General features: G+C 41.0%; 1 protein-coding gene across 1 annotated transcript in view; it reads right to left on the bottom strand.

Moving 5' to 3' along the window:
• Positions 1-12,978, bottom strand: part of SLC1A1 (solute carrier family 1 member 1) — a 76,241-nt gene that overhangs the window by 40,767 nt on the left and 22,496 nt on the right. Inside the window, exon 2 of the mRNA XM_038402732.2 lies at positions 8,907-9,047. Coding sequence (XP_038258660.1) covers positions 8,907-9,047 — 141 coding nt within the window. The remainder of the gene's footprint in view (positions 1-8,906; positions 9,048-12,978) is intronic.

Genomic DNA, 12,978 nt, shown 5'->3' with positions numbered 1-12,978 from the left:
AAAAAGAGAGCTTTACTAGCAACAGACTTATTCCAAAATAGACTATTTCATCATAGCTAGTGACCTGGTTACCTGTAGTATTAATTCCCACATTGTTATATGGGATCATTCCCCAGTACATTTTAATGTTTAACAAAACTCTTAGTATAGTACTTAGCTCACACAAAACATAAGGAATACATTAAACAAAACCAGATTTTATATGGCTCTGAATCCATGATGTGAACTTAGAACGTGGGATGGACTAAAAGTCTAAATTAGAGGGAGGATAACACATCACTGCCAAACAAAAAAGGCTATCTGATTTCACAGGAAAACATAGAGGTAGTTAATGGATACAGTAGACACCCAATCCCCAATTACTGCACATAAAATATGATGTGAATACTGTTAATGAGGCACACCCTGAAAATGCTTTATTTAGGTATTACCAGCAGTCAAAGGAACAGATGGGCAATTATTAGCTTACAGCTCCTACAAAGGAAACGCTAAGACAGTAAGTATTTTAACGGCTCGTGGCATTAATGTTACATATTAATGCTACATATAAGGAAATACAGAAAAGGAAGAGGGTAGCTCAAGGCACATAAAGAAAGCCAGTACAGCACAGTGGATTACTTTAACTTTTGGTTTGATCAGATTGCCACAAGCAATAGATTCTCAGTGACATGAGTCGGAAAGAGATTGAAGGCTACAGATACTGCAGCATGCTTTCTTTAGACTCTTTGCCCTTGTGAGCTGGTGGTGATCATGCTCTGTGAACCAGAACAGCACTTCAAAATTTTATTATTATAATTAAAAACCTTAAATAATGCAGAGACTGCCTATGTTTCATGATGGCATCCAATATTGATGGGACAGGACTGGCTGTACAGTTTTAAGAGAATGGAAGCAAATCCTTGTCTATTAATAGCCCATGACACTGCAGTTCTCTCTGCCTCAGTAACACTGAACACCACGGGGTGTTTACCTTTGGCATCCTTCAGCCCAAAATGTAAAGGTGACTTGCAAGGGAAATGTGTCTTTTTGTTCTTTACACAACAGACATGATGTAAAGTAACCACCTGGCACAGTGGGGTCCAAATAACAGTGTTTGCTAATGATATATATGTATGGCCTAGCTTCATATACACACTGCTGCTCTGCAGGGCTCTAGTGGCTTCTGAACTACAGAAGACCGTGAGGGCCACTAAAGGGTCAAAACTATTTAAAGGGATACTATCTAATTCCCAAACACTACAGGAAATAAAAATTGGCTTGTGCCTTTTATTTATTGCTCCTTTATGATTTACAAAGAAGGTATAAACAATTTTACATATTTCTTAAAAAGTTTTTGATTTTTTTCACATAGAAATGCAGGTCTTATTTGTTCTGGAGCAATCTGTGCTGACTTCAGAGCTAGTAAAATCATCACAACAAACAGAGAAAGTTGAGCAAGTGTAAGGGGAAAAGGATTTTTACTCAGGTCTAGTCTGCACTTGCAATAGTCCCAATTCAGTCATCAATGGTCAGCAATCATTGCCACTGCACTGATGCTGACCTGCAAACAAAGACAAGCTGGGGTTTGCACCTGTTGTGGTAATTAGGGTTTACACACTTACAAGGAAAGATAAATTTTGATTAGGTGAATCAGCACAAAGCTGACAATATTTACATTTTGCTTCAGAATAATGACCTGTTTTCATTACTTCAATCAATCATTTGTTTCCTACCACTTCCCTTCTCTTAAGTCATATAGAGTCAGACGATTCTATGCACTGATGTTTGGCAGTCACGAAACATTATTCATGCATTTGCAGTATTCATCAGCAGCTTTCACATTTACTAGAGTTAGACTGTGAAAAAAACACTTTGTAAATTTAAGTCTGTGAAGAATAGAGGCTGAAACTAATTAGATGAGCTCTATTTAGAAACATGTTTAATAGATGCCCTGCATCTGCATACCTTCTGAAAGTTTTTTTAAATTCTAGTAAACCAAACCCCCAATAGCCCACAAACTGCCCATGTGGCCGCTCTTCAACAGTTTTTCATCCCAATTATAACTGATTCCATCCATTAACCAAGTCCCTTTCTCTAATCACCAGTAAACTGTCTCTAGTCCCTTTCTAGACAGTTCTACAACTTTCTTATTAATTCCTATTAAGCATAACCACAACCTTTATGGGAAGAATTATTGCAGGTGAATGACACATTATTAGGCAAATCTGAGTAAAATATCATTCTTTTCCTCTAGCTGATTAAGACGTTTACGTCGGTATACAGGTAAAGTCCAAAATGTTACCAATCTTAGGGAACATTGCACTTTGAAAGATGAATTTTTCAGTGAGCACCAAAGAAATTGGATATTTTGGGCCAAATGATCTTTAATGGGCCCTTTGGACATAGTAAAATTTATATCTGCTAGCCAATAAAATTAGTTATGGGAAGATGGGAATAATTACAACTTGGTCTCTGCGGTAAACTAAAATTAATTAAAAAGAACACTGTACTATACTGAATCTCCTATATTCCCAGAGCTATTGACAGCATAATAACCACATTTCTCATATTTTAATAAGATTTTCTAAAGCTTTATCAGGGGAGATGGGAAGACGTCACAAATAATATTACCACCTAGCACTTACATTGATTAGTTACTAGGGCCTAGTCCTGCTCCCATAAGATCAAAGGCTAAACTCCCACTAGCTTCAACAGGAGCAGGCCCTTCATCCTCACAATACCTCTGTGAGATAGTCTTGCAAGTATTAGAATCATAGAATCATAGAATCATAGAATATCAGGGTTGGAAGGGACCCCAGAAGGTCATCTAGTCCAACCCCCTGCTCAAAGCAGGACCAAGTCCCAGTTAAATCATCCTAGCCAGGGCTTTGTCAAGCCTGACCTTAAAAACCTCTAAGGAAGGAGATTCTACCACCTCCCTAGGTAACGCATTCCAGTGTTTCACCACCCTCTTAGTGAAAAAGTTTTTCCTAATATCCAATCTAAACCTCCCCCATTGCAACTTGAGACCATTACTCCTCGTTCTGTCATCTGCTACCATTGAGAACAGTCTAGAGCCATCCTCTTTGAAACCCCCTTTCAGGTAGTTGAAAGCAGCTATCAAATCCCCCCTCATTCTTCTCTTCTGCAGACTAAACAATCCCAGCTCCCTCAGCCTCTCCTCATAAGTCATGTGCTCTAGACCCCTAATCATTTTTGTTGCCCTTCGCTGTACTCTTTCCAATTTATCCACATCCTTCTTGTAGTGTGGGGCCCAAAACTGGACACAGTACTCCAGATGAGGCCTCACCAGTGTCGAATAGAGGGGAACGATCACGTCCCTCGATCTGCTCGCTATGCCCCTACTTATACATCCCAAAATGCCATTGGCCTTCTTGGCAACAAGGGCACACTGCTGACTCATATCCAGCTTCTCGTCCACTGTCACCCCTAGGTCCTTTTCCGCAGAACTGCTGCCGAGCCATTCGGTCCCTAGTCTGTAGCGGTGCATTGGATTCTTCCATCCTAAGTGCAGGACCCTGCACTTATCCTTATTGAACCTCATTAGATTTCTTTTGGCCCAATCTTCCAATTTGTCTAGGTCCTTCTGTATCCTATCCCTCCCCTCCAGCGTATCTACCACTCCTCCCAGTTTAGTATCATCCGCAAATTTGCTGAGAGTGCAATCCACACCATCCTCCAGATCATTTATGAAGATATTGAACAAAACGGGCCCCAGGACCGACCCCTGGGGCACTCCACTTGACACCGGCTGCCAACTAGACATGGAGCCATTGATCACTACCCGTTGAGCCCGACAATCTAGCCAGCTTTCTACCCACCTTATAGTGCATTCATCCGGCCCATACTTCCTTAACTTGCTGACAAGAATGCTGTGGGAGACCGTGTCAAAAGCTTTGCTAAAGTCAAGAAACAATACATCCACTGCTTTCCCTTCATCCACAGAACCAGTAATCTCATCATAAAAGGCGATTAGATTAGTCAGGCATGACCTTCCCTTGGTGAATCCATGCTGACTGTTCCTGATCACTTTCCTCTCCTCTAAGTGCTTCAGGATTGATTCTTTGAGGACCTGCTCCATGATTTTTCCAGGGACTGAGGTGAGGCTGACCGGCCTGTAGTTCCCAGGATCCTCCTTCTTCCCTTTTTTAAAGATGGGCACTACATTAGCCTTTTTCCAGTCATCCGGGACTTCCCCCGTTCGCCACGAGTTTTCAAAGATAATGGCCAAGGGCTCTGCAATCACAGCCGCCAATTCCCTCAGCACTCTCGGATGCAATTCGTCCGGCCCCATGGACTTGTGCACGTCCAGCTTTTCTAAATAGTCCCTAACCACCTCTATCTCTACAGAGGGCTGGCCATCTCTTCCCCATTTTGTGATGCCCAGCACAGCAGTCTGGGAGCTGACCTTGTTAGTGAAAACAGAGGCAAAAAAAGCATTGAGTACATTAGCTTTTTCCACATCCTCTGTCACTAGCTTGCCTCCCTCATTCAGTAAGGGGCCCACACTTTCCTTGGCTTTCTTCTTGTTGCCAACATACCTGAAGAAACCCTTCTTGTTACCCTTGACATCTCTTGCTAGCTGCAGCTCCAGGTGCGATTTGGCCCTCCTGATATCTTTCCTACATGCCCGAGCAATATTTTTATACTCTTCCCTGGTCATATGTCCAACCTTCCACTTCTTGTAAGCTTCTTTTTTATGTTTAAGATCCGCTAGGATTTCACCATTAAGCCAAGCTGGTCGCCTGCCATATTTACTATTCTTTCGACTATTATCATCTCTCCTTTACAGCTTGGGAAACCAAGACAGCAGAGGAAAATTATGTCTTGCCAAGCTCTCCATTTACACAAGAGAGGGGGGATTTTGCTTTCCAATGTTGAAAATGCATCAGTTAAAATCCTTGCCTCACTGAAGAAATCATTGGGAGTTTTGCTATTTACTTCATTGGGGCTAAGATTTTCCCCATCATGGTCAATTTATTTTAAAGTGTATCCTGTATCAAGGGAAAATCAAGAGACCAGACCACAAATGATTTACATAATGGCATAGAAAGTACATTTATAAAGTTTGTGGCCTATACAAAGCTGGGAGGGGTTGCAAGTCCTTTGGAGGATAGGATTAAAATTAAAAATGAACAGGACAAACTGAAGTAAATAGGATGAAATTCAATAAGGACAAATGCAAAGTACTCCACTGAGGAAGGAACGCTCAATTGCACAAATGGAAAATGACTGCGTAGCAAAGAGTATTGTGGAAAGGGATCTGAGCGTTATAGTGGATCACAAACTAAATGTGTGTCAACAATGTAACACTGTTGCAAAAAAGGTAAACATTGTTCTGGCATGTATTGGCAGGAGTGTTGTAAGCAAGCCATGTAAGCAGGAGTGTTGTTAAGCAAGGCAAATTGTTCTAGTGCTTAACTACCCTGACAGTTAGGAAGTTTTTGCTAATGTCCAACCTGAACGCTCTGTTGCTGCAATTTAAGCCCACTGCTTCTTGTTCTATCCTCAAAGGTTAAGAAAAACAATTCTTCTCCCTCCTCCTTGTAACAACCTTTTATGTTTTCAAATTTTGCCACCTCACTGTTTACCCCTTTTTCCAGATCATTAATGAATATGTTGAATAGAACTGGTCCCAGTACAGACCCCGGGGGACACCACTGTTTACCTCTCTCCATTCTGAAAACTGACCATTTATTCCTACCCTTTGTTTCCTATCTTTTAACCAGTTATCAATCCATGAGAGGACCTTCCCTCTTATCCCATGACAGCTTACTTTGCTTAAAACCTTTGGTGAGGGACCTTGTCAAAGGCTTTCTGAAAATCTAAGTACGCTATATTACTGGATCCCCTTGTCCACATGCTTGTTGATGCCCTCAAAGAATTCTAGTAGATTGGTGAGGCATGATTTCCTTTTACAAAAACCATGTAGACTCTTCCCCAACAAATTATGCTCATCTATATGTCTGACAATTTTGTTCTTTACTATAATTTCAATCAGTTTGCCTGGTACTGAAGTCAGGTTTACAAGCCTGTAATTGCTGGGCTCACCTTTGGAGCCCTTTTTAAAAATTGGCACCACATTAGCTATCCACCACTCATTTGGGACAGAAGCTGATTTCAATTATAGTAGTTCTGCAATTTCACATCTGAGTTCTTCAGAACTCTTGTGTGAATACCATTTGGTCCTGGTGACTTATTATTGTTTAGTTTATCAATTTATTCCAAAACCTCCTCTAATGACACCTCAGTCTGCGACAGTTCCTCAATACTATCATATTGTACTTTCCATGTGGCAAAAGCAGTATCCACTCAATGTCTTGCACAGCAAGATGAAGGAAAATAGTGATAGCAGTGTGAATGGCTACCTTGCATGGACATGCCTGTTCTGTTTTCTTAGCAAGCACTTCATAGCTATCTGGATACTGGAAGTTATTGTCAATATCTCCAGGAGTTACAGAACTTAAAGCAATACATAAATTACTGAAAAGAACTGGAATGTTGATTGCCCAGGCAATGACACTGTCTGGTCGTTTTTTCTTTAGCAAAAGCTGTTTGATTTCTGTGCCAAGAAACTGCCACATTTGTATGACAAATATGCACTTGTGTTCAATGGAAACTGAATCTGCCAAGGCAACAGCAAAACAGCTCACATGGGTCTCTTTTTATGAATTTAGGCCTTGCAGTCTATAGACAGTGAATTCTGAGTTCACAATAGTAGTTACAAACACAGATTACTGATATTTTGGGGGGAAATGGTAGGTGGTAAGCATATTATGCAGGGGGAAAATTATGTCACTAACAGAAATGTTGGACAGGAATTTGTTTCATGAATAGGGTTCTATGTCTGTCATGGAGGTCACAGAAGTCATGGGTACCATGACTTCCTGCGACCTCCATAACTTCTGCAATGGCCAGTGTGGCTGACCCTAGGGCCTTCCAAGCAGCTGGTCCCAGAGTCAGCTGCTGAGGCAACCCTTGGGACAGCACACCGACCACTGCTGGAGCAGCTCTGCAGCCATCTGCTTGGGCAGTGTCACAGCCAGCTGCACTGACCAATGCAGCTGGCCCCTGGGCTCCCCCCTCCCAGCAGCTGCTGGAGTGGCTGCAGGCCCCCTTGGGCTCCCCTCTCCTGGCGGTGGCTGGAGCAGTGATGGGCCCTCTGGGACTCCCCCTTTGCTGGGGTCGGAGCAGCAGTAGGCCCCCTGGGGTTCTTCCTGCATAGCGGGCCCCCAGCTTTCCCCCTGCAGTGCCCCCCCCCGCAAGATTGAATTATGAATTGTTTTAATAAAAGTCATGGACAGATCATGGGGCTGTGATTTTTTGTTTTTTGCCCATGACCTATCCATGACTTTTTAGCTAAAAATACTCACGATTAAATCATAGCCTTATTCATGAATAATTAATTTGGATCATCTGAAGCCTGTACAAATTAAGTGGATTATATCATTTATTTTGAAAATCCAGGTCCAGTTTCATCCACCACTCAAAGGAGCGAGCCTATTTCACAGCTTGTTTGAAAAGAGAAAAGGGCTTATTTCCTCTTGATAGCTTTTCCTGGAACTCTTGTCACTGACTCAAATTCAACATGATAAAAAATAGAATTCCTCTTTCCTTCCTTCTCCCTCCCATCTCCAGCACCATAAAATAGCCACCGCTCTCTCCATCATTTAAAACTTAGGGTATTTTTACTCCTTTCTTTCTTCCCCCCACATCATGGCTGTTGGGAAATCTCTAAAATCTCCTCTTTCATATTAATCACTTCTGATAAAACCCTTATCTATGTTGTGGCCACTTCTCATCTTGATTCTTGCAACTTCCTTCTTGCAACTCGTTTTCGTGTATCCAAAATAATGGCGCCAAAAAAAAACAAAACAAACCTTTGCTGCTGCTGCTCCTGTTTCTCCTCATCTCAAATCCCTTCGCTGGCTTCCTCTCACCTTTACACCAGAATCATGCCTTCAAGGCTTGGCCAGCTCCACTTCTGCCTCTATTGCTGCACTCATTTCCTGGCGATTGCCGCATAGCATTTGATCCTGCATCGTGGAAATCAATGGGATCTTTGCCATGGACTTCAGTAAATTCAGGATTGAGTCCCTTACAGCGTACACACCTCTGACTGCTGCTTTTATTCCTTCCTACCAATCTTGTGTTTAACCCTTCTTTCATGCCATCCCTATGCTCAGCATTCTCTCACTTACTCTCGAACCACAAGGTGATCTCCTTCTACCCAGTCAAATCCTGTAGGCCTTTCCACGATAACCCAGCCAAACGACGACGGGCATATTGAACACAAGCCAAAAGCAAAGACTGTGTGGAGATGATAGAGTAGAGCACTTTGGCAAACATGGGTGGGTTTATTATGGAGTATTAAAGGAAGACTACTTGAGCTTTTGTTTCCTGAACAAAAAATGAGAGAATAAAAAACAAACAAATGAAAAAAATAAACTTTTAGTTAGAGCATATTTGACAGCCAGTTCTGCCATCCTCTGCATTTAAAGCTTGATCCTGCAAATATTTTACTACTAGTTGTAGTACTTACTACTGTGCATTCATAGAGAGTACTCAGAGTTAGTATTTGCAGATTTGGACCCATAATTGGGAAGCACTTAATCCACCATCAAGAATGGGGTGGGAGAGATGATTTACAAGACCTGCAAATGATCGTGGAAGAGTTTTATCATACATCTGGTTTTTAGCAGCATTATCTATCACATTCTGACTTAATCTTCTATTTCCATTCACATTCTATAGAGAAACATTTCACTTAAATAGAATTTTTATAATCTAGGATTGCAGATAAGTGTTTAATAAAATATTCTTACAATTTATTTGCATAAAAAAGGAGAAGAAAAACCAAACAGTAGTTGAAGGAACATAACAAAACAGCATATTTTTAGTCATACCTGTAATCATGCTTGATATGATCAAGGGTAGAATGATGAGTTTGAGCATTCTCATCAGAACTTCTCCAGGAAATGCAAAGTAGAACTTGTCCAGGTTGGAGAGCTTGCCATATTCTCGTACTAGAACTCCTACCCCAATACCTAAAAGGTACATTAAAAACATAACACATATTCAGGATTATGCAGTAGGTTGTCATAAATACATACAAGTGGAGGAGAAGAAAACACAAGTATTAAAAAAAAATAGGTAAAACAAAACTGACTACCAATTTTATTTTTTCCAAAGTAAGGTGACTTTTAAAATGACGCCATGTAGCAACAGAGATACATACACCTCAAAAAGAAAAGGAGTACTTGTGGCACCTTAGAGACTAACAAATTTATTTGAGCATAAGCTTTCGTGAACTACAGCTCACTTCATCGGATGCATTCCTCAGTCTTTTCTCCTGGCATATAATGGTCAAGTAACAAATTAATACAATAAATAATAAAATAAAATGTCTGAGTTGTGAGGACCAGCAATTTAGGCAACCAAATAAGGACACAAGATCCTAACTTTAAGCATCTCTTTTGAGAAATCTTAGCATAGGTCTTCTGAGGCTCAGCCCTTAACCACAAGGCCTGCAGGACTTTGTACAACTTACTCTATTTACATCTACCACGAGGGTTTGCAAATGGAATTTTAAAAAACTTAAACATTTATCACAGTTAATGCTACTGGTATATTAAAAAAGAAACTAAGATGATCAATATGTAAGGAATTTTCTGATTTGGTTGATCCATATCAACTAAAATATATATATACACTCCATATCATTAGAAAGAAAAACATCATGTGAAAAATCAGACCGCATCATTGTAATTGCTACATTTGTTAATAATCACCAAGTATTCAATTAACCTAAACCACTATTCAAATCAAATTATGCTTGTACTACTCCATTTGAGCCACCCAGAAAACACCAGCCAGTGAGTATAATCAATGGCTAAAAGAAATTATCAGACACATCTATATTTATTCTTATCTTTCTCTTAAACAAATTAGGTGATTACTCTGTTTAAAGGAATGAGGTAAAAGATAGTAAATATTACTGAAAACAAATTCTGGTCCAGAAGAATTAATCCCTCTACTCTGGCTGAACAAACCCTTTATTTTCAATTTTAACCTGAACTAAGAAATGAACATCATTGGGCTAATACATGTTTACCAATGTTTTGACAGCTATTTAGCTCGTTTCCCTAAATAATTATAGAATCATAGATTCCAAAGCCAGAAGGGACCATTGTGATCAGTCTGACCTTCTGTATTACACAGGCCATAGAACTTCCCCAAAATAATTTGTAGAGCAGATCTTTTCACATAGATGTGTGTGGTATGAGATACTGGATACTATTTTTCTAATTAATAATTTGTGTTTAACTGTGACTTGATGGGTGTTTGATATTGCAATTATATTTAGTTGGGTTATCATTGATCCTTTCTTTTTGTATTTCCCAGTCTGTATTTTATGCCATTTAATAAAAATGGTAATTTTTTTTTCTCTCCTCACCTTTCCATACCCTCCCTCCACCGTAGTTTTTATTTTAAAGGGAATAGTTGTATAAGTCAACAACTTTGCAATTACTCTGCACATTTAGGTCCTGGTCATGCAAAGTGTCAAGAGCCCTAATCTCCAACTGGGTTCAGTTCAGCATTCAGAACCTTGCAGGATTGGCCCAATCCAGCAAACTCTTACTAATGTTAGTTGCCACACTGAAGTTAGACTAGGCCCAGATTTTTAAAGGTATTCTGATATTGCTCCACTCAGTGTTGCAACAACTAACTGACTTAGGAGCCTAAGTCTCATTTTCAAAAGTGACTTGTCTACACTTAAAACGCTACAGCAGAACAGCTGTGCCACTGTAGTGCTTCAGCATAGATACTACCAACGTGGATGGGAGGGGTTCTCCAATCAACATAGGTAATCCACCTTCCTGATAGGTAGTAGCTAAATCGACAGGACTATTCTTCCATTGACCAAGTGCTGTCTACAAGAGGATTTAGGTTGGTTTAACTATGCTGATCAAGGGGCGTGGATTTTTCACATTCCTGACTGACTTAGTTAAACCGACCTAATTTTCTAGTGTAGACCAGGCCTTAGGCTCCTAAACTCATTGAAAGTTTAGACTCTGAAATGTCGGTATGTCTTCACTACCTACCGGATTGGCAGGCAGCAATCGATCCAGCGGGGATTGATTTATCATGTCTAATCTAGATGCGATAAATCGATCCCTGAGCGCTCTCCTGTCAACTCCTGTACTCCAGCGCCGCGAGAGGCGCAGGCAGAGTCAATGGGGGAGCAGCAGCAGTTGACTCACTCTGGTGAAGAGACCATGGTAAGTCAATCTAAGTATGTCGACTTCAGCTACATTATTGACTTAGCTGAAGTTGCATAACTTAGATCGATCCCCCTCCCCCCCACCCAGTGTAGACCAGGGCTAAGTCACTTTTAGGCTCGTGAGGTCTGGTCTACTCTACAGACCTATATTGGTATAACTACGTTGCTCAGGGGTATGAAAAATCCACATCTCTGAGCGATGCAGTTATACCAGCCTAACCCCTCCCTCCCCCCCGTGGTGGACAGTGCCATGTCAACACAGCTACCGCCTCTTGGGGAGGTGGATTAACTATGCCAGCGGGAGAGCTGACTCCCATCAGCTTACAGCATCTTCATTAAAGTGTTACAGCAGTGCAGCTGCATTAATGCAGCCGCATTACAGTGACCAGATGTCCCATTATTATTGGGAGCATCTAAATATTAGGGGCTTTGTGTTATATATGCAACTACACCCCCACCCTAAAAAAAAAGTATTCTAATTTTTCACACTTGCTATGTAGTCACCCTAAGCTGCGCCGATGCAGAGTTTTAAGTGTAGACTTGCCCTAAGTCAGGTAGGTGGTGCAATAAATAACTTTAAAAATCTAGGCCTACTGTATATCTAAACTACAAGCTCAGCAGCAGCACAGCTGCAGCTATACTAGTGCGGCATAGTAGCTACTTAGTGATGGAAGAAATTTGTTCATCACTGTCATTAATCCACATCCTTGAGAGATGGAGCTAGATTGATGGAAGAATGCTTCTGTTGACCTAGCAGGGCTTAGGTCAGCTTAAATACATCTCTCAGGAGTGTGAATTTTTCACATCCCAGAGTAACATAGCTAGGTCAACCTAAGTTTTAGGTGTAGACCAGGTCTAAGAGACTACTGTAAAGCCCATTGAAGTAAATGGATACTTGCAGGATAGGGACCTTATTTGGTTTGGGATTCTGCTGCTTCTGTGACAGCAGTAAGTAAATCAAGATTAATCAGTTGACAAAAATTGTGTACAGAATATTTCCTTGATTCTCAGATTTTGTTTGGGAGCAAAATGGTAGGTTATGGGATGAAATGTTGGGGGCGATTCTGAGGAAGGAGGGGGGAAATGAAAAAATCCAGCTATAAATATGTAAAACATTAAGAACATATTTTTAAAATGTTGCTGCTTATTGCGCTTTCCCTTGCTTTGGCAGTTGCAAGCTCTGTTCTGTGCTACTACACGAATATATGACCAAGCTCTTTGAAAATTACAGTGAGGACTTTCTGATCTAAGCACCAGATTTAAAATGCCTTAGCGGTGTTCTGTGTCTTTCGGGAGAGGATGGTTGGCAGCACAGAAAGGCACAGCTTTGAGCCACCTTCAACCTCTCCCTATTCCTATCTGCTCTGGGAACCAGTGTGGCACTTGGTGTGTAAAGTACAGCAAGAAGGAATTGTTCTACTTTATGGCAGCATCCCCCGGGGTATGCCTATGGGGTACCCAGACAGCCACAGCAGCAGAGCATGGGCGCTGTGGGGACTCCTGGATCTTCAGAACATCTTGGCCTCTTCCGAGCACATTCTCTATCCTTGTCTATGGCATCCCTACACAGTGTTTGCACCTGAAGAATTTTTCTCTAGTTGGCTAAGGGTCTTTTATGGCCCCAGAAACCCCAGGTACACATCCATTTAAGCTTGTCTCAACCCTTCATTCTTCCAGTGCAGATAAATTGAGTA

This window comes from Dermochelys coriacea, chromosome 5 (genome assembly GCF_009764565.3).
Source record: "Dermochelys coriacea isolate rDerCor1 chromosome 5, rDerCor1.pri.v4, whole genome shotgun sequence".
In the NCBI taxonomy this organism is placed as follows: domain Eukaryota; kingdom Metazoa; phylum Chordata; order Testudines; family Dermochelyidae; genus Dermochelys; species Dermochelys coriacea.
The sequence above is the reverse complement of the archived record's forward strand: the minus strand, read 5'-3'. Positions and strand labels throughout refer to the sequence as shown.